Source organism: Apiotrichum porosum, assembly GCF_003942205.1.
Source record: "Apiotrichum porosum strain DSM 27194 chromosome Unknown scaffold_5, whole genome shotgun sequence".
NCBI lineage: Eukaryota > Fungi > Basidiomycota > Tremellomycetes > Trichosporonales > Trichosporonaceae > Apiotrichum > Apiotrichum porosum.
The window spans coordinates 710,862-731,467 of record NW_021167112.1 but is presented as its reverse complement, the minus strand read 5'-3'; the positions used below and the strand labels follow the sequence as shown (position 1 = coordinate 731,467).

At 62.6% G+C, this 20,606-nt stretch overlaps 7 protein-coding genes across 7 annotated transcripts; 1 reads left to right on the top strand and 6 right to left on the bottom strand.

The window, feature by feature from the left end:
• Positions 1 to 1,059: 1,059 nt before the first annotated feature.
• EHS24_007552 (uncharacterized protein) lies at positions 1,060 to 5,801 on the bottom strand (the record flags this gene model as incomplete). Its single annotated transcript, XM_028622909.1, has 2 exons — positions 1,060 to 4,848; positions 4,911 to 5,801. The coding sequence occupies 2 exons, from the start codon at positions 5,799 to 5,801 to the stop codon at positions 1,060 to 1,062; spliced, it is 4,680 nt and encodes a 1,559-aa protein (XP_028476802.1).
• A 1,507-nt stretch (positions 5,802 to 7,308) lies between these two features.
• EHS24_007551 (uncharacterized protein) lies at positions 7,309 to 8,075 on the bottom strand (the record flags this gene model as incomplete). Its single annotated transcript, XM_028622908.1, has 4 exons — positions 7,309 to 7,427; positions 7,568 to 7,643; positions 7,704 to 7,795; positions 7,994 to 8,075. The coding sequence occupies 4 exons, from the start codon at positions 8,073 to 8,075 to the stop codon at positions 7,309 to 7,311; spliced, it is 369 nt and encodes a 122-aa protein (XP_028476801.1).
• A 633-nt stretch (positions 8,076 to 8,708) lies between these two features.
• EHS24_007550 (uncharacterized protein) lies at positions 8,709 to 9,668 on the top strand (the record flags this gene model as incomplete). The annotated part of the gene is made up of 1 exon (XM_028622907.1): positions 8,709 to 9,668. One exon carries the CDS (start codon positions 8,709 to 8,711, stop codon positions 9,666 to 9,668), a length of 960 nt encoding a protein of 319 aa, XP_028476800.1.
• Positions 9,669 to 10,182: 514 nt separating this feature from the next.
• EHS24_007549 (uncharacterized protein) lies at positions 10,183 to 11,715 on the bottom strand (the record flags this gene model as incomplete). Its single annotated transcript, XM_028622906.1, has 1 exon — positions 10,183 to 11,715. The coding sequence occupies one exon, from the start codon at positions 11,713 to 11,715 to the stop codon at positions 10,183 to 10,185; it is 1,533 nt and encodes a 510-aa protein (XP_028476799.1).
• A 458-nt stretch (positions 11,716 to 12,173) lies between these two features.
• Positions 12,174 to 13,131, bottom strand: EHS24_007548 (uncharacterized protein; the record flags this gene model as incomplete). The annotated part of the gene is made up of 4 exons (XM_028622905.1): positions 12,174 to 12,198; positions 12,314 to 12,720; positions 12,877 to 12,970; positions 13,094 to 13,131. 4 exons carry the CDS (start codon positions 13,129 to 13,131, stop codon positions 12,174 to 12,176), a joined length of 564 nt encoding a protein of 187 aa, XP_028476798.1.
• A 728-nt stretch (positions 13,132 to 13,859) lies between these two features.
• On the bottom strand, positions 13,860 to 15,471 carry EHS24_007547 (uncharacterized protein; the record flags this gene model as incomplete). The annotated part of the gene is made up of 2 exons (XM_028622904.1): positions 13,860 to 13,887; positions 13,949 to 15,471. 2 exons carry the CDS (start codon positions 15,469 to 15,471, stop codon positions 13,860 to 13,862), a joined length of 1,551 nt encoding a protein of 516 aa, XP_028476797.1.
• A 2,226-nt stretch (positions 15,472 to 17,697) lies between these two features.
• EHS24_007546 (uncharacterized protein) lies at positions 17,698 to 20,147 on the bottom strand (the record flags this gene model as incomplete). The annotated part of the gene is made up of 3 exons (XM_028622903.1): positions 17,698 to 19,005; positions 19,085 to 19,621; positions 19,659 to 20,147. The coding sequence occupies 3 exons, from the start codon at positions 20,145 to 20,147 to the stop codon at positions 17,698 to 17,700; spliced, it is 2,334 nt and encodes a 777-aa protein (XP_028476796.1).
• Positions 20,148 to 20,606: the final 459 nt, after the last annotated feature.

Genomic DNA, 20,606 nt, shown 5'->3' with positions numbered 1-20,606 from the left:
GGTTGACGTGTATGCGAGATATATGACGCGCAAACGGGTTGCTTTAGTGTGTGTGCTCTGAGCATGATGGACGTGAAGAAGATGGGCAGCAGCTGTGGACAGTGGGCAGTAACTCTGTGACGCTACAAATGGGACAACGGCGATAAGGACTGACATGACAAGACGCTGCGCCCCCCAAGGCAAAGGCAAAGAAGAAGACGCCGAGAGCCGCTAATGTTTGTAGCCAGGTGTGACGTGTACGACTCCGCGACGAGACCAGTTAGTTCTCCAGGCCACCGTCCCATCCCATTCACTCTCGCCCACAGCGTCCTCTCAAATCGGACACCAGCGTCGCGCACCGAGGCTGCCATGTCGTGGGACCCCAGTGCCACACCCACACGCATCGATAGCACGGCCCCGGCGCTACCGCACCGCCCTGCGCGCCCTGCCGCGGCATCCCCGGCTTTCCCATCTATATCCAACCAACTTATTCGTGCCAGGAATGCCGCTGTGCATCCGGAGCCACGGTGCCGCCGACCCCCGCACTCTGACCACGTTTCCGCGGCATGGCAGATCTGGCTCACTCGCATGGTGTCCTTGTATGGCGGCGAGATTCGTTCGGATGTCGGATTTCGGCCGGATGGAAAACCATGACGACGCCTCGGTGGATCGGTGGATTGGTGGGGTGCTGCTGCGCGGGGCCTGGCCTGGAGCTTGTCCCGATCGCTCCGGGACCCGAGATGGGACGCGAAGGTGAAATCCGTATCTCGATCTCGGTGCCACCAATATACTGGATCTGGCAAGCGAGAGCAGTGTTCCGTGCTCTTCGGCGAAACAGTCGTGAGTGAGGTTCAGTTGCAGCTGTCCAGTCTCAGCCACCGGGTCAGTCACTGCTCGCTCCTCGCTCCTCGCTCCCCAACGCCTTTCCTGTCCATAGCAGTGCACGAGATACATGCAGATAGCACATGCGCAAGGCCATGGCGACGTTTGGTATCTCGCTCCGGAAATCTGTCCGAGAGAGTAAACAACACAACCAACCCTTCTCCGACCCCATCTAACCTCTCATCCACCCCGATTAAATCACGCCCCGATAGCCGTCACGCCCGTCGACGTGCTCGCCTGGCGCAGGCTGGTGGCGCCGCGCTGCGCGACCGCTTTACCAATCTTGGAATTCTCAAACGTCCACCCGGGGTCTGTCTCAGTGACAAAGGGGTGTTCAATGAGGTCGCGCGCAGTCGGGCGGTCGTGTGGGTCGCCCACGAGACACTTGGCGTAGAGAAAGTCGAACGCGACAGGGTCGAGCTTGATGTCGGGTGGGAGGGCCGGCGCGCCGCGCCCGTTGAACAGCTGCAGCATGGCCGCGACGGGCTCGAGGTCGCCCCAAGGTCGTTGGCCAGACCACATTTCCAGCACGACACAGCCCAGCGACCAAATGTCCACTTTGCCGCTGTACGAGCGCTCGTTGGGCGAGTGCAGCACCTCGGGCGCCATCCAGAAGATGGACCCCTTCATGGTGGTCGCGTTTCCAAACGAGTCGTACGCGTCCGTCGTCTGCTTGGAGATGCCAAAGTCGGAAATCTTGCACACGCCGTTCGAGTCGACGAGAATGTTGTCGCCCTTGAGGTCGCGATGCCAAATGTTCTTGGCGTGCAAGTAGGCGAGACCCTCGAGGATCTGGGCCGTGAAAAACTTGACGAGCTGCTCCTCGAAGCGCGCCTGGCCCGGGGTGCGGTAGATGGACGCAATGGTGCCACCGGGGACGTATTCGAGGAAAATGGACATGTGCTCGTCCGACACCTCACAGCCGAGGTAGGCGACAATGTTGGGGTGGTACAGGTCCTTTAAGAGAGAGATTTCAGAGCGCAGCGCATCGACCATGCTCAGCTGGCGGTTGTCGTTTTGCTCCTGCTCGGTACGCGGCAGCTCGACCTGCTTGACGGCCATCATGTCACCAGTAGTGACGTTGAGCGCAATGTAGACCTTTCCGTACGAGCCGCGGCCAATGAGCTTGCCCTTGACCCAGTTGAGAGTCGCGGGCTTGCCGTCGGATGCGGGCGACTCTGGCACCTCGGGCACCACAACGGGGAGCTCCATGGCCATGCGTGAGGGCGTGACCTCGACCACCTTGTGGCCCCACATGGACGACGTGCGCTTGAGCTTCTTCTCCTCGACAACGCTGAGCGGCTGGTGCTTGTCGTCCTTGTGCTTTTGCAACGAACGCTTTTTGAGGTCGGCAACGTTTCGGATCGACTTGCGGTGCTCGCTCTTGTTGAACGCGGCCGTAATGGCGTTGGTGGCCATGGCCACGGCAGCGCGAGCGGGGTTGGACGATATTTTGGACGGTGTGGACGTCGTGGGGGGTTCGTGGCGTGCAGGTGGAGGCCGGTGCAGCTCGAGTGTGGTGCGCGGCGACGTCTCCGAATTGGGAGTCGACGGCGTGCTCGAGACTGCCGGGTCGACAATGGGCTTGTCCAGGTCGATCTTCGGGAAGAACTGCTGGAGGTTGTCGTACAGCTGCTCGGGCTCGGGACGAATATGCCACTCGTCCTTCTTGTCCGACGTGCTGTCCGACTCGCTTGTCGAAAGCGGACGGTGAGACTGGGAAGGCTCTTCGGTAGTGTCGATGCTGAGGTTGGGCCGGTGCGAGTCGGCTCCGCGAGCAGACGCTGACATGCGAGGGAGGAAGAGCGTAGCCTCGCCCATGTCGTTGGCATCCAGTACACCGGCAGGATGGCTGATGGCGCCGTTGCCCATGAGCATGTTGTTGATTTGCTGTGCCCAGTCCTGGGGCCGTGCCGTCGCAGTGTCCGAGTCGCTCGGCGGGCAGATAGTCGTGGCGTCCGAGATGGCTGTGCCGGCGTTGGAGATGGTGTCCATGGAAGAGTCGCCAGTGTCGCGCCTGACCGGGGTACCTAGCCACTCGGAGCCACTCTCGTGCGTGTACGGCAGCTGCGAGGCAGTAGTTGCCGTAGCTGTGGCCGACACAAGCGAACCGCCAGTAGCGTACCGCGTATCCGAGGTACTGCGTGGACGGCCGTAGCCGTACTGGTCGCGAGGGCTGTTCTGGTCGTACAGCGTGCTTGGGCGATGACCATCCACGCCGGCGCCCACGCCTGTCATCATCGTCTGCGCGCGCGGCGGCGACATTGTTGTCTCGGGCCATGGGCGGGGCGAGGGGAACTGGACGAGACCGTCGTGTCCGCTGCCAGGCCTCTGGGTCCCGGTGGGGTCCGGGTATCGTCCGTCGATGATGCGGAGGTCGCCGCCAGAGTCGCGGTGGTGCATTGTAGGGTACGGGTCCTGGGGCGTGGCGGCACTGCGGGGTCCGTTCGAGTACTGCCTTTGCGGCTGGGGCGGCTGCCCATTGTGGCCGTTGAACATGCGCAGGTTGTCTGTCGAGCGCGCGCCGTGCACATTGTGGTCGGAAGGAGGGTAGACATACTGTTGCTGAGGGTTGCCAGACGAACGACGTCCTGAAGGTGCTGGCACAGTACCACGCACGTGAGCGTAGCGGGGATCATGCAGCCGCTGCTGCTGCTCGTGGCTGTCCGAATACCGGTCCATGCTTGACTGGGCATAGATGGGTGGCCGTGAGCCGGCAGTGTGGGCCTGGGGCATGTCGGTGCCGCCATACTGTCCAGGAGGCGACGCGTAGGCACCCAGTCCATAGGTCGGCGTGCTCATTCGCTCGGGCTGGTTGTCGGAAGTACGACGACCAGTGAAGGGAAGGGGCTGCGTGCGTTGGTCCTCGGGAATGGCAGAGGCCCAGTCCTCGTGTTGCTGCTGGTTGAGGTTCTGGAACTGCTGGCGGCGTTGCCGTCTGTCGGCGGCAAACTGGCCGCTGCGGTCGCCCTCCCATGTGCGCGATGTCTGAGTGACGGTGGCCTCCTCTGCGCGACGCCTCTCCTCTTCCTGTCGCCGCTCCTGGGCCTCGACCTGGCGAGCTTGCTGTTCGTCTCGGCGAGACTGCTCTTCCCGCTCGCGAGCCTTCTCCAGCTCAATCTGCTGCATGACTTGCCATACCTCACGCTCAGTCTCCTGAGCCTGGTAGGCAATCAGCTCGTCGCGGGCGATACGCGCAGCCTCTTCCTCTTGTCGGTGCCGTTCTTCCTCGGCCTCCAGACGCGTCATTTCAAGGATGAGCGCCGCGGAAGCTGCATCGACGCCGCGCAGGTCAAAGTCGAGACCTAAACCAGGACCACCAGTAGAGGTGCCCGCACCGTTGCTAGGACCAGCGGCGCTGCTCGGGCCAGCAACAGCGTTGGACGATGGTGGTCGAGGTGGCAGTGCGGGACGGTATGTTCCCTCGTCCTCGGGTGGCTCGGTGGCTGAGCGATGGGGTGGTGAGAATGGACGCTGTGTCGGCTGCGGAAGGGGTTCTGCGTTTAGCGAGCGACTGGATCCAGAGCTGTTGGGTAGGCGGGTGGAGTTGATCCAGTCCTCTCCGTCCTCCTCGCGGTCACTCAGACTTGTCCAGCTGCCGCGACTGTGGCCGCGGCTCCGGTCCATAGCCTCGCCGGCGCCAGCGCCGACAGCAGCGGAATTGCTCCCCAGGCTGTCTCTCGAGTTGTGGCTGGAAGAAGCGGGATGAGGAGTGTAGGGTGGCGCCGGGCCCATGTCTGTGAGGATTGGTGGAACACCAGGTCTCTGGGTCGTGCGGAATGCATTGTTGGCCTCGGCGGCAGGAGGAACAACAGTCGCGTTTGAGGCGTCGGGGATGCTGGTCTGTCGCACGAGAAACTTCAAGCTGGCACGCGAGTCGCCAAGGCTCTCGACGAGTTGGACCAAGCCCATGTGTGTGAGTGCGCTGGACAGTGACAAGTCCGGCACCTCTCCAATATCTGTGCGGTAGATGGCAAGCGAGGGGAACTGGTCATCGCGGAATCGTAGCTGATCAAGTTAGCGCCTCTCCAAGGTGACAGGTAACCCACCCTCGTAAACAGCTTCTCCCGTATTCCTTCTGCAGAAGTGACGCCGGTAATGTCGACGACGGCAAACTGCTCATTGTCGACGGTGGCCTGGAGCAGGACCTTTTGGTTGATAGAGGTAGATCGTGCCCTCGATCCACCAGCGCCCATGTACGTTCCTGTCAGAGGATCGTCCGGGCTGGCGACGCGGTGTGGAACGGTCATGGACCCCGAGGAGCCTGCAGACACGGCCGATATGGGAGTGATCGGTTGGTGGATAGAGAGTGGTGGTGAAATGGCGGGGAAGGACGCCATCAATTGGGTCTGCGAAGATGAGCCAACGCTAGGGGAGGGTACGGAGCCTGCCTTTATGGGCGGTAGAGGTGGCAACGCGCGGTTTGGCGACGACGGCGTGTCACGGAACACTGTACGTGGGTCGATACGGGCCGTCGTCGATTCTGTGGGGCTTGTGAATGCGCGCCGGAGGTGACGCTCGGGCTGGGGAGGGGGCTGCGGGGGCAGGGCGCGGGACCCCTGCGGCTCCATGCCGCCGCTGAGGATCGGTGCAGAAGCAAAGGGTGCTGGGCTGCCGGACGATGCTGGGATGGAGGGGAGTGGAGTCGGGAACGGGCGCTCTGCGCGCGGAGAAGAGGGAGCAAAGGAAGTACCGCCGGTGGTGGTGCTTGGAAGTGAACGTCCCGGGGTTGAGAGTGAAAGTGATGACGATGACGACGACGCGCCGCCGCCGCCGGACGCCGACGCCGAAATGTTGGTGGGGACCGCTGGCGACACTTTTACCGGCGACACTCGCACAGGCGATGTCTTTGACGGCGAAACGTGTGCCGGCGACAACTGAGGTTGTGCGTCGTCACTGTCCGAGTTGTCGGGGTTGGTGATTCGCAACCCAGGGGTCATAGGGGGTAGGGCTCTCCGGCGCGCGCCGTGTGGACGGTTGCGCAGTGACCCCGCTCCCATGCTGGACACGACTGATGCTGGTCCTGCGGGGATTGGCGTTGGAAGGCCTCCCCCTGTTGACACTGTAAGTGTCGGCGGATGGCCCGACATGGCTGTTCATGAGCCGACTCGAAGACGAGTTGGGGTGGTGGGGGGCGGGACGCTCGGAGAGTTGAAAGTGGTAGTCGCCGCCGATGGGGATCTCAGTCACCAGCGGGGCACGCACTGTATAATAGCCAACTGGAGATCACACAAGAATTGGCGCAGCTCGGTTGGCGACGTGTGAAGGAGGAGGGAGGAGGGCCGGGGGCGCGTTGCAATTAGTCGGTCGAGAAACGAGACGAGCCGAGAAGGGGAGTTGGCGGTATGGAGTGGTGGCGATGGGGGGGAGAGCTGGCGGGGCGTGACGAGGGACTGGTGGTCTGATCACACGGACAAGAGACACTGGCGCGCAGCAGGTACGTTGAGGCCAACACAGACCGAGCAGACGGCGTGCGCCGCGGGTGGCGGCTTGAGGAAGGGACTCGCGCGCGCGCACGCCGTGTTCCCACTGAGGAGCGGAGTGACGGAGATGGTGTTGAGGGAGGGAGAGTGGACGGGGTGGGCCCGGCGCGACGCTGAAGGATGCTGGCGGTGGGAGTGGTGGTGGTGGCGAAGGCGGGTATGGGGAGGGGGAAGAGGGGGGTGGTGTGGGCGCAGGTCGACGTTTGTGGGTGAGAGGATGTGGACTGGCGAACGAGATAAGAAACGGTATGAGACGAGGTGCGATGCAGTCCCCGCGCACAAGAGTGTGTCGAGACGAGGACGGCCAGAGAGTGAGTGAGTGCGTGAGGATTGTGGGTGCGTAGAGTGTGTCGTCGTCGTCGTCCACCGGGCCACCCGGTGCGCCTGGGCCTGCGCGCCAGGGGGGGAGAGGGGGGCCGCTCTCTGCCTGGCTGGAATGACGACGACGGGGCCACACTGCTGCAGCCTGGAACTCTGGGTGGCACCATTTTGCTTCCGTCCCAGTCAGTGTGTTCTTCCCTGCCAGCTCGTCGACCACCGTTGCCTCTCGCTGGATCGCTGGACATGACGCATGCATGCATGAGGAAAACAACAACAGTGCGGGCACGCACGCACACGGGCAGTGCCCACAGACAGTGACGTGCAGCCTCACCTCCTCCCCCCCCCCCCTGCCACCCCTAGCGGACAGTGTACGTTGCAATCAGCCACAGTGCAGACGTGGCACAACACGTCTATGCGAACCACGCAACACGTACCCTCACCGGCCACCATGAGGGGAAAACACCAACGCACATGGCCCAGACACGCCACCGTTCCGTTCAGAATCACTATTCTGTTCCGAAATCCGACGAGGAGAATCGCGAGGAACAGAACCCAGATGTATGCCCGTAAAACACGGCAGCGTCGGTGGCATTGGCATTCCGCGCTGCCGAACGAGAGTGCGTGAGAGAGAGAACGTCTGCGTCTACAGGAACCGGACGCCGTCGCCGTCGTTGTCGCCTCCGCGCAGAATCTGCGCTTTGCCGCGCTTCACTAGTGTGTCTAGTGCGCGCCGGAGCAATGGGTCTGGCAGTTCTCGAAACTCTGGGTTCGTCATGTCAGTGGACGCACCCTTTCCAGAAAAACCGGGGAGCGGCGTGGGCTCATGGCGGCCCCGTGGCCCCGTGGCCCCGTGGCCTCATGGTCCCATGGAACAGGGGAAGAGAACAGGGGGGAGAACGTACCGGTGGTCTGGCTGAGATCGCCGTCTGTAATCTCGTAAAGCGTCATGATGGATCCCGCGAAGCCGTTGTCGGAAACCTGAAATGGACATGAGAACAAACGCCCAAACACTCCACCTGCCACATTATGCACACGTACCCAGTCGTAGATGATCTGACCCCACTCCTCGGGCTTGCGCCAGAAGATGAGATATGACGACGCCTGCTTGGGAGGTTCAGGCGATGCGGTTCCTTGTGACTGTCAGCACTTCTGTTCAGTGTTTGTTGGTTTGGTGGGGACATGCGGGGGGTGGGCCAGGTAGCTGCGTCGCCCGTTGCGGGCTACAATGGGCAGCAAAAGGTGCACCTCGACACTAGTCATAAAAGACGGACCAGGAGGCTCCGAGAAACCCGGCGGTGTCGAATGCACTCTCCCGCAGCCTCACTTACCTTCCTGGACCATGTGGGCTAGCACTTCCTTGAGCGCCGGGGCCAGGAGTTTGCCTGCGAGTGTGAGCGCGGGGACAATCATGCCGTCAAGTGGTAGGCAGCTAGTCGTTGCGACTTGCGACTCAGCTGCCAATACGGCGTTGCAACTCACGCCCAATAGCCTTGTTGGCGAACACCTCGCCGGGGCTGTCTGGGCTGTCGGCATTCACAGCGAAGACTCGGTCATGCCGTGCCCAGCTGAGGATGATCTCGGTCCACAGCTGCAGCTGATGGCTACGGGTTGCGGGGTTGGGCTGAAGGCTGAGGGAAATGGTCAGCCGGACTGTGCATGTCGCTGGAGAACGGGCCGGTGGTGGAAGGGAGGGTTGGGTCAGAGCAACGTTGTGTGTTGTTGTGGACAGGTGGAGGGGAGAGTGTCATGAGGTTGCTGTACGCACGTGAAGAATGGTGGAAAGGACCAGATGGCAGGGAGGACGACGCCTGTGCTTGTTGTTGATGGGCAGAGAGCCCCCTGTGGCTGTGAGGACATGGATGTTGGCGAGAAGACAACAGAGCGACGGCGGCGGCGGGTGACTGTTGACTTGTGGTGTGACTCGTCGGCGTCGGCGTCGGGATCTTATCTTCCGAGAGACGACGGAGCAATAACAAAAACTCATCTCCCACGCCCACATTACGACCAGTTGCTCCATCACCGCGTGTCTCCCACCCCTCTACAATGGCGTCCCTCGGCCCCCCCGTCACGTCCAGCACAGTATACTGCTGCCGCTGGGACTTTTGCGCACGCACCTTCAACACCGTCGCGTCCCTCCAGACCCATTTCCAGCAAGACCACATCCCTCGTGAACGCGCCGTCTACGTGCCCGCCCACAAGCGCCGACGACGCGAGGACGGCGCGTGGGTCCTCGTCGAGGAGAGTTTCCGGCTCTCAAACGAGATTCCACTGGGGCTGAACCTGCCCCGCGAGCTGGCAGGTTTTGGCGGCCGTTCTGGCGCCGGCGCCGGCGACGTGTCGATGATGACGACGATGAGCAACCTCACGAGCGCCGGCATCTCGGACACGTCGCTCCCTCCCCTGCCCTCGTTCGCCATCCCTTCCCTCCCGGCCTCCTTCTCATTCTCGCAGGACGCCATGGCCGGCAGCGCGTCCGACAATGAGAACGACAACCCCATTGAGACGGAGACGGAGCCGGAACCGGAACCGGCAGCCGCCCCGTCCCTCGTCGACTATGACGCGTTCCTGCGCTCGCCGTCGCCCCCCACACGTTCCCAGCCTCTCCCTCCTGCGTTCTCCTCACAGCAGTTCCAGCAGTCTACGCCGCTGTCGCAGGTCCCGCCGCCGTCGCAGGTCGCGCTCCAGGACCTGGACCAGGACAAGGACAAGCAACCCCTGCCCGCCGACACGTCCAAGAACTCGTCCGCCTCGTCCGCCGCGCAGGTCACCCCGGCGCGCGGCGTGTTCGTGACCCAGGCCATCCCCCCGCCGACCCCGTCGCAGGGGAACAGCAGCAACAGCACGGACAACGACCCCAACGCGAGCACCACGAGCAGCACACCGTCCTCGGCCGCGCGGCCGGCGCAGCCGCTCGCGTTTGGCGCGCGCGCCGCGCCGGCAGACAGCCCCGTGCGCCGCGTGAGTGCCAGCGGGGTCGGGTTTACCTGGGGTCTGGGCAAGTGAGGCCGGAGGCCGGAGGCAGGAGGCAGGTTGGAGGGGTTACGGAGCGTGTGGCGACCACGTCCGTGGCCCGTGGGGATGGGAGCCTGAGAGTTTGGTGTGGGTGCAAGGAGGCACCGTGTATGGGGGGCCGGTATGGCTCATACGCAGGGGAGGTGATGCGCACCCAAGGAAAAGGAGTGCCAGGACCGAGTCGCGATTGTTGGAATCGTGGCATCATGAGAGTGGGCAAGGACGTCTCACAGTTGTGCATCGGCAGTAAAACAGGGTAGGATCGCATGACATGTATCGCATCACAGGCTGGATACTATTGGTGTGTGTACAGTGGTACAATGGACAGTGTGGACAGGGGAGATGACGATGGCTCGTGGTTGATGCAAAAGTTGGCGGCTGGCGTGGACCTGGTGTGCTGATGGACGGTTGCCGGTTACAGTGATGTATGGTGTGGTGGATTCTGGTCTCTCGCTCGTTGCGATAGCTCGGGTCTTCTGTCTCTCGCAAAGAGGTTTGGTTTCATTCACACAGCGTGAGACGCGAGGTGGACGCTCGCCATACCGCCCTCCAGCCCCGTCATGCGCTCCATCTCCCTCCTCTGGGCCTTCTGCTTGCCATATGCCCACTTGGACGCCAGCCGCCTCGCCTCGGCCTTGGCCTCCTCGACGTGATAGTGGTACGCGTCCGTCTGGCCCCAGTACTCCAGCACGGCGAGCTCAGCCGCCGTGGGGGGCACGGGGTTCTCGGGGTCGTGGCGGTTCTGGAGGTAGGCGCCGTCGGCCTCGGTGTATGGCTCTGCGTCCGCGATCGCGCCAGTGTCGGGTAGGTGCGTAGATGAGGGGACTGGCACGGGTGCCGCGAACGGCGGCTCGGTGGGAGGAGCTGGAGTCGCGGGTGACGAGGAGGGCGCCGACGAGCCAGTAGACAGTGATGGTGTGGCGAGAGGCGGGGTCGGGGTCGGAGTCGAGGTCGAGGTCGAGGTCGTCGCGGGCGGGACATCGGCAGCGTCCTCGGCCCAACCACGGGCACGCAGCCAGCGTCCAAAGTCGTCCAGGATGCCCATGCGCTTCTTGTGACTCTTGGGGCTGACCTTCATCGCGCCAAAGCGCGCAAGGCGACGCAAGCCCGTCTCGCCAATACTGCCCGGCTGCACACTTTCTAACCAGGCAAACACCTCGTCCATGCTCTGCCTGCCGTCTTTGGTCTCCTCCGTCTGCGTCCAAGCGCCAAAGTCGAGGCCGAGCCAGGTACAGAACGCCTCGACGTCTGCGGTGAGCTGCACGTCGACGGCAGGCATGGCCGGGAACGGCTTGAGGCGCAAGACGACGCGGTGCTCCTGCAGCGTGACGCTGCGTGTGCCGGCGGCCTGGCGCGCGAGGTGCGAGAGGAGAAGGACGAGCACGCCGTACGAGTGCACAAAGGCCGCAAACGCGTGGGCGGTGGGGTGGACCCAGATAATGTCGACCTGGTAGAAGGCCGGTGGGAGGCTGGCGGTGGCGGACTTGGACTTGGACTTGGACTTGGACTTGGACTTGGACTTGGGTGAGGGCGCCTCGTCCACGACAGCTGGCTCTGGAACATGGCTCTCGCTCTCGCCATCAAGCACCGTGACGGGCACGGCGATGCTCATCTCGCCGCCAGACCGTTCCCAGTGCGTGGCGCCCACCAGCCCCGCGACGGCCGAACAAAACGCGTCGACAAGAGCCTTGTTGCTCTCGATAGTGACGTTTGCAGCGCGCCAGTTGTCAACGGCCGTCGCCGCCGCTGCCGTGGTCGTCGTGGTTGTCGTCGTGGCGCCGCCGAGACCAAAGTACCGCTCCGCCGCGTCCCGCTTCACCGCAACGCCCTTGCCGCGTCCTTTGGACGGCTCCCACCCGACCCCCTGCCAGCCGGCGAGGACGTCGAGGTCGCCGTGGTCCTGCTTGCTGCCCAGGCAGCGCGGGGTGGTGATGGGCGAGAAGAGTGGGGAGAGGCGCGCGGCGACGTGCGCAAACAGCGCGGCGTGCTGCGGGAGGGAGAGGCGCGCGGCCTGCGTGCCGAGGGCGTTGCCGCCCATGGTGTGTGCTGCGTGAAGGGTTGGTTCGAGAGGCGCGAGGTCGTGAGGTGGTAAAGGGTCGACCGAGGAGATGTCGTATGCACTGGTGTAATGTGCTGGCGTGAGTGTGTTGTAAGTGTATACGTGGTAAGTGAAAGAGGGTGTGGAGAGGAGGAGAAGAAGACGACGACGATGGTTGACAGATGAGAAATAAGAAGCAGGGCAAAGGGGTGTGTGTCTGGCAACAAACCCGCTCGGTGGCGAACGCGTCCAAATGTTTACGACATTTCGACAACACCCACTCGTTTCTGACTCGGCCCGGTTCGGACCCTGTAGCCTCTATTTCTTGCCTCTTGCCTCTTTGGCCACTCTGTCCAGCTCCAGCTCCTGTTCCATCCTTTGCCACTTCTCATGTGCTACACTGCAGTGATGCATCTGTCTGCGAAACGAAAAAAACTAACCCTACGAACACTAGCCCTTTATTGCGGTGGGCGGGCGGGGAATCTAGATATGGAGTCAGCAAAAGGCATAATTCGTCATGCCATGGCTCAGCGAGCAGCGACATCTGTTCACCAGCTCGTCGCTCGCCAGGCCCTGCACAAAACACGGTCGTACTCACCCCGGAGGCATCTGCGAGGCCGAGAAGCCGCCAGCGGCGGGCGGGCGGAATCCAGGAGGCATACCAGGAGGAAGCATGCCGGGAGGGGGCATGCCGGGGGGCACTGCGCCGGGGAAGCCTGGGGGCATGCCGGCGGGGAAGCCAGGTGGTGGGCGAGCATAGGGCATGGGACGGGCGGCCATGGCAGGAGGCTGGGCGGCGCCGCCGCCGAGGGGCATGCCACGGCCAGCGGGCACACCGCGACCGGGACCAGCGGCGATACCGGGTCCGTCGGGCGCCGAGGGCGGAGGGCCCTCGACGGACACGCTGACGATGGTCTCGCCGCGCAGGATGACAAGGCCGAGCGTGCGCTTCTGCTGCACGGTAGGAGTGGGCTCACCGGCCGCGTGCTCCTTGGTCTTCTTTCCCTGCAGTGTGTGAGTTGATGGACGGAGGAGACACGCGAAGGGGTGGCAAGTGGGTGTGATTGTTTGGTTCGATGGGTGCAGCTGCCACGGAAAAGAGGCGTGTAGCTGCACAAAAGTCCAAAGCAACACCATCCACATGCCCGCACCAAAGCTCACCTTGATCGTCCTGAACTCCTCACACTCGGCCAGCACGAAGTTCATGTGCTTGTCGTACGCGAGCATCTGGCCAACGAGCTGACGGCCGTCGTTCCTGCAGAGTCAGCACGTCCGTCCATAACCACCTGCTGCTCGTGTCCTGGGAACTGTTCGCCAGTAGCTGCTGCATCGCTCGGCACACAACACAGCAGCAGCAACACACGCCAGCCACACTCACAAGGTGACCTTGAGACGGTAGTGCAGGAGCGTCACCATCTTCGAGTGCTTAGCCTTAGGGGGAGGCTGTGGGAGGTCAGCAGTGCACGCGGGGGCATGGCCATGGCGCCGCAGGGACACAACCAGGACCGTGAGCACGGCAGAGGCGACGCATGAATGGAGGGGAGCGGGACGGCACGCGATGTCCAACAACACCATCAGGCCATTGTTTTGGTGGACGCTTCACCGTCATCATCCGCCACCACGCAGCTGGCAGCTGCAGCCAGCGCGGCAATCCCACTCCATCCATGCCATCCCCGTCCATCTGTCTCGTCCAGGCCGTCTCGCTCTGTCGGATGTGTTCGCGCGGCGCCTCAATGTCGACCATGTTCAACGAAACGAACCATTTTGAATAATCTATTCGTTTGGGAGTGTTGGAAGCCGAGACAGGGGGTTGCGCGAAGGCCGGGGGGAGAAAGGGGGAGGGGGCGTAGCGGCGGTGGGACGCTCTGGTGTGGCCGAGGGGGATGCTCGATGCACTGGGGGGCGGAGAGTGCGTCGAGGTCGGCTTTGTGGATGGCGAGCTAGGCTGGTGGTTATGGATCCTGGGTGGTGCTGCTAAGTGATCGACCTGAACGCAGGCGGTGGCTCGGCGGAGATTGCGGCGTTATTGCCCGTGGCACTTGGTTGTATGGTGGCGTGTTGACTTGCGTCTTCCTACAACTCTCTCTGCATAACAGGTACTACTGCGTACGGCTACAAGACACTGCCCTTCGTCGTCTTCACATTCACTTGTTGTGGGAAGGACGCACTCCGCTGTGCAAAAGTCAGCAAAATCGCCTTGCGTCGCGGTTTGTTAGCTGGTACCACCACTCACTTGAGCTTGTCCAACTTTGCGAGGCGGCCCTCGAGCTCCTGGTTGCTCCTCTCGAGACGGTCCGTCCGCTCCTGGAGCTCAGCGTGCTTCTCCTGGAGCTGGCGGTACTTGTTGGCGAGGGTACGGTCCTGGGCCTCGAGCGTCTCGATGCGGGGCGTCATCTTCTGGACCTGGGTCTTGACGCTGACAAAGTCGGTCTTGAACGCAATCACCTGGGAACGGAGTCCCTCGCGAAGGGTCTCGCTCTGGGCCAGCAGCGTCGCCTCCTTGGCATGCACCTTGTCTTCGTTGGCCGCGTCTAGCTTGCTCTGCATGGCCGCGAGGCGGGCCTCGAGCTGGTCACGCTCGACTTGGAACGCGTCCTTTTCCGACTTGACAGTCATCAGTCGGGCCACCTCCAGGACCACCTTGTGCTCGTCTGCCTGGGACTTGAACTGGTCGCGCTCGTCGGTGAGGGAGGCGACCTGGGCGGCAAGTGTGCTAATCTGTCCCTGGAAAGCACGCAGCACCTCTGTGAGCATGTGAGCCGTGCAGACTTGGTCGAGGGCCTCGCCGTTGATAACACCGAGGCTCGCGTGGCGACTGGGTGCGCCACCAGAGTCGTTCTTGTCCCCCGTAACGAGTGGAGCAGCGTCAGTGACATGTGGGGATGCCGAGGTCGCGGACGCGTTCGGCGAGACGATGGGCGTGGGCTTGTTGGTGCCGGTGGCGACAACCGTGCTTGCAGGTGAGGCCGCGGTGGCAGCGGTGGCCTTGCTAGGGGGCGGGGTAGGCCCCGACACGGCTGCTGGCTGTGCACCGAGCTCCCAGGAAAAAGGAGGTGCCGTAACCTTGGTACCGGGGCGGATATGCGTGTACGAGCGGGGTTGGTTGGTATCGTTTGCAGGACGCGAGCGGTCCACAGCACCAGCCGAGCTCGCGGGAGTGGTGGCGCGCTTCGTCTCGTCGACGGCCTTGTTGCGGGCACGGAACACCTCACGCGCAGCCTTCAGCTGGAGGTCGACGTCGGTTTGCTTCTCGATTTCGGTGACCTTGGACTGGGGCTGGACGTCTGTCGAGCTCTTGCGGAGGGAGGCAGGCGTAGCAGAGATGGACAGAGCAGCAAACTCGGAAGCATCGTGGCGGGGCATCACCGGCTGCGACGCCGGCTGGGCCTCGCGTCCAGTGGGGAGCTTGGCCGCTTCATTGGACGAGTCGCCGCGGATGGAGGAACGGTGGTGGCTGGGAGAAGAATCGAGCTCGCGGTTGCACGAGCGGGAGGTGGAGGAGCTCTCAACTGGGGTGTCGATCGTGACGTTGCCAGGATCGGGGCGCGCATCCGCGAGTGGCGAGTGGCCGTGGAGAGGACCCTTGACGTCTGGCGAGTCTTTGAGGCGGATGTGGCCGGGGTCATCAAAGCCGAGGTGAGTGGGCCCATCGTTGGAGCGGGTGTAGGTGTTTAAGGTCGTGTGGTTGCCGTCGGTGAGGAGGGAAGGTCGCTGTTTCTGGGCTCTGTGCGCCAGGTTGACAGTAAAGGGAGGCATGGTGGAGTCGGCCGATGGGCGAGAGTGGGAAGAGGGGTGTTGTCGCGGATCACGGGAGGCTAGGGTATGGGTTTATTGTTTGGAGGGTGATGGAGACAAGGAGGACGGACAGTGTCAAAGACGAAGTTGACGGTGTGGCAAAAAGTAGTCCGCGGCTGTTGACCCGAGAAACAAGTAACGCGCGTGAGCCACGTCGGACTTTGACCCATAGTGTGTATCCAACCCGCCTCGAGAAACACCCAACGCAATGAAGTAGTACTTCCAGGTAGAGAGTAATGCGTCTACCATTCATCCTCCTTGTGCATGGCTGGCTCCTTGTTGACCTGCACACACTGGTGCAATAATTCAATAATCGCAGAAATACGTACTGATCGTGTGAGAGTAAGCTCCTTGGACCCGGCTGTGCTCCTCCCGTGAGCTACATGTGCTGAGAGGGGATTACAATGCAAAGTTGTGTCGAAGAACTAATGTCGGGCGTTGGGTAGTTGTCATTGAGGGCACCCCAACAATACGGTTGTGGACATTATCCGTAGTAGCCAAGGTATGCTATCCTCTTTGTGTTTACTGAAATGCGGACATCGGGGTAAGTACTGCATCACACAAGGACGTGGAAACGGACATGGCCTGTGGACTGTGGGCGAGGGCAGGACGCGAGTCGACGACACCACTCAGGCGGGCAAACAACCATAGAGACCGAGAGGGATTACGTCGCCAGCACACATTGCACCGCAGTGAAGACGTATATACAGAGGTCCTCGCCGCACCTCTGTGTCGATAACCCAGCTGCTCGCCATCTCTCACCACGATCGTGGGTGACCGCTGCAGGGAGGCTTCGGCGGACAACTGCCACACTGACCACGGGCCCGGGGGACACAGAAACGGAGGGTCTCCTGCCCGTATGTATCATGTCCATGTGCCTCGTTCTCGTTCGGGCACTAACCTGTACTGCTGGCAAATGTGCTTGGGTCCCGCCATCCCCATACTGCCACAGACGTAATGATAAAGGGGGGCCCAGCAGCTAGAAGGTCTCGGCAACGCCATCTTCCGAGACCGCCGCCCGCCGGTGTCCCGATACGGCACGCAAGGGAGAGGCCAAGTCGAAGCCCCAGCCAGTCTCAGTCGCAGTCAGTCTCAGTCTCAGTGTCTGCAGTGTGGGTACCGTTCCCTCCGCTGCGGTCTTGTCTCTCTGGCTTTGGTGCACACGGCAGAGTCAGAGGAGGCAGCACATTCACGAACATGCACGCACGCCGCCACTCGACGACGACGAGGTATTGGCCACTCACTCTGCACTCTGGGCACTCTGGCTCAATCTTGGCTGCGGCGCACGGACTGGGCTACGATGCATCGCGACCCGACTACCCGACTGGCCGACTGACCAACGCAAAATTCCCATCGAGCGTGAGCGTGAGCGTCACACGGCGGCACGGTGGGTGAGTCGTGCACAAATGTCATTTGCTTCCAATTGGGGAACGCGGGGCAGAGGCGCAGAGGGTAGCGCGCGGGGGCGACACTTTGTGGCGCACGATAAGACGACACTGGCGCGACTGGCCATGCGCGCAGAGACCCGAGGACCCGACGGTGCGCAGAGTGGGCAAAACGGCAGGGCATGCCGCGTACGCCTCGGCGCCACGATTTTCGGTAACCCAAAAGCTTTGGCACAAGGGTCACCACGGCGTCGTCCACACGCTGGCGAGGACGTGGACAAGTTCAGCTATCTTCTCGTCATCAGCCGGTGCCCGTCGCTATATATATGATATAAGGCGCCATGCATGCATACAGATTAGACCACGGATCATGGTCTTGATCGTGGTCGTGATCCCAACAAGGTGGAAAAAAAAGAGTAGTTTACGTGGGGGTGGGTGGTTTGGGCGTGGCGCAATAGGATGAGGGTGGCGCACGCGTGGGATGGGAGGCACGCAGGCAGGTCCGTCTCTCTCGTCAAGAGGACCGGTCGGGGTACGGATTTCGTGGAAGATGGGGGGGAGGGGTACTGGACGGACGCGCACGCCACGACGCACGGCCCCTTGGCGCTCGTAGCTTGTGGGTCTCCGGTTGGCTCTGGCTTAGCCGCAAGCCAGTGCCGCAGCAGCGAGAGCGTGCTCCGAAACGACCAGAATACGCCGCTGGCCGCTACGCCCGTGTGCACGCGCATCGGGCGGCGCGACGGCGGCGACACGGGGCGGGGCGGGCGCGCACTGGCGTGTAATTCCAGGCGGGGGCCGGGTTTTACAGGCCACGCGATGTGGCGTAGCCTGCTGGAGCAGCGCCCTGCGGATACAGTCGCCGCTCGGGCGGGGACGCGTATGTTGCTCCAGAGTAGTAGCCGCGTGGAGGAGGAGGGCCTCCCCACTCGTTGCCCCAGTAGCCGGCCGGTGTGGCGGTCTGCGGCTGTGGTGGAGGTCGCACGGAGGGAGGCGCAGTGGCAGTTGCTGGCGGTGGTGGCATGTATCGTCCTGGGGCACGTTCATGGTCGTAGCCACCCGAGGCAGTGGCGGTCACTGGACCACGAGCACCCCACCACGCAGGCTCCTCGTACCGCGAGTGCGGGGGAGGTCCTCGCGGGTCGGCGCGAGGGTCGCGGGGGTCGGCACGGGGGTCGCGGAGCTCTGCACGGGGGTCGGGGCGGAGCTCTGCACGAGGGTCTGCACGAGGATCGATACGAGGGTCGACACGGGGGTCGACACGGGGGTCTGCACGAAGGTCTGCACGCGGGTCTGCACGCGGGTCACGGAGGTCGATGCGTGGGTCTCGGAGGTCGCGTGGATCGCGCATCTCGCGGGGCAGTTCGCGGGGTGGGGGGTTGCGCATGTCGCGCGGGTCTGGGAGCGGGGGCATGGCATCGCGCATGTCGCGAGGGGGAGGGTAGTATTCATGCTGTTGTGGGTGTGGTGGAGCGTGGTAGGCGTGAGGTGGAGGAGGGATATCGCGCTCATCGCGGCGTGGTGGCAATGGCAGCGGCGGAGGAGCTTGGTCATAGTATGGAGGCTCTGCCCCGCGATGGGCTGGGAGGCCAGGAGGACCATAGTAGCCCCCACCGTAGATGGGTTGTTGCTTTGTAGCCTTTGGCTCTTGTTGCCGTGGGGGTGGCGGTGGTGGCGGGGCAATGTACTCGTCGATTACCGGTGCTGGTGCCAAGGGTGCCTTTACGGCCCTAGGCGCTGGGGTCGGGACCGGCGAGGGGATATGCTCCGGCTCGGGTGACACTGTCGCTGCTTTGCGTAGTCCAAGACGAACAAGGTCATCGTCAATGTCGTCGAGTGACGCTGGCATGACGCCGAGGATGACATCTCGGCGTTCACGAACGTCGTCGTCGACCTTGACGAGCCGGGTCTTTTGCGTGCCTGTCGACAACAGGTGCTTGGTGGGAACGACCCAGCCGCCGGAGCCACGGCCTTCTCCCAACGTTGGCATGTTGGTATAGGTGCGCTTGTTGGACGGTCGGTTGCGGTCGAGATAGGTCTTTTCGGCATCCAGCCGAGACACGTTACGGCGAATCTCAAACGTCATCTTTGTGGAAAGGTCCTCGCGGTCGTGCTAAAGAGAGGGGGAGGTGCAGTGTCAGCGGCGGCGCAGTTATATTCAGGGATAACGTAATTTGCCAGTTTTGACTCACCTCAAACTGTTGACGAATCTGGACCATTTCTTGGCGGAACAGGTCGTCAAGCTCGTACGTGTTGCGCTTAAACTTCTCTTCGTTGTACTTGAGCTGCAGGTCGCGTCGACGCTCGCATTCCCTCCAGAGTTCGACGAGTTGAGGGTGTGTACCGTCAAGAAGGAGGCGTTCTTGTTGGTCAAGGGCTTCCAGGGCCGCGTCGATGAGGGCGTGCCGTGCCTTTTGCTCTGCCACGGCCTTGTGGTCATCTGGGTCCACCTCGCCCTTGCGAAGCCACTTGCGCCTCTTTCGTGGAGCACGCTTGGGCTTGCCATCATCAAAAGGTGCTGGTGTGGTCTCGGCCGGGGTTGCATAGCGGGTGGTGGATCCGGCGCTGGCCTTGCCCTCGGAGCGCGATTCGGACTTTGTCGTGGTAGCGGTGGTGTTGTTGATGACTACTTCGGATGATTTTGGCTCCGCCTTGATGCTGTCCTCGGCCTTGGCAGTGTCGTCTACCTCAACCGCGGCGTCTTCATCCTCCTCCTCTTCTTCGGGCTCCTTGTCAGCTGCAGCAGGTTGCAACAGAAGCCGCAACAGAAGCTGCCGCGGACGGGACGAGCGAAGCGGGCCCTGAGGCGGCCTCCGCCTGGTCCGAGGGGGTTCGGCGTGAGGGCGGGGTGTGAAGCTCCGAGCTGACGGTAGTCATCTCATCGTCGGCTTTGCGTTTGCGCCCAATCACGAGCACAATCTTTTGCGCCTTGGCCGGATCCTCTGCGTCGATCGCGGTAGTCTCATGATGGTTTGCGCTCGGGGCGTCGAGAGAGTTGTGTGTGTCGTCTGGAAGCTCTCCCTCTTCGAGCTCGTCGTCGTCGTCGTAGTTGTTGTCACCCATATCACCGCTGTTGGCTGGCATCTCGACATCCATCTTGGAGTCGTCGTCGTCGGCGGCGGCGGCATCATCATCAGCAGCAGCGGCGGGTGCGGGGTTGTCAACCGCGCTCTCAATGTCGGTTGCTTGGGCATTGGTAGCCGCGTCGTCGGGGGCGGCAGCGGCGGCGTCGCCCGGTGGTGGGGTGGATGACATCTTTTCAGGCGACGGTTCCTTGGATGTCTGGCTGCGGCGGGAACGGGCAGGGATGGGCGCTGAACCCGATGCGGCCGTGGATGGGCGGGTGGGGGATACGCTGGATGCTGGGTGTGATGTGGTAGAGTGTGCGCGAGTGTAGCGTGTTTTGGTGGAGAGGGGGATGGATTCTGTTGTGGCGGCTGGAGGCGGGGGCAAGGTGCTGGTGGTGGGTGGATTAGGGGAGGAATAGACTTCAACGGCGGCCGTCGACATTATTTGGCGGCGGACGCAGGTTGTTGTTACTGGGGGAGGGTATTAGTGTCGTGCCATGGTTGAGGGGGAGTGGAGAGGGGAGGGGTGGTGGATGTTGGTGGTGGTGAGGAGGAGGAGTGTTTGTGGAGAGAGAGATATGAAAGGAGGATGAGAAGGACGCGGCAGCAGGCACACACCCAACAGACACACCGACACTGGAACCTG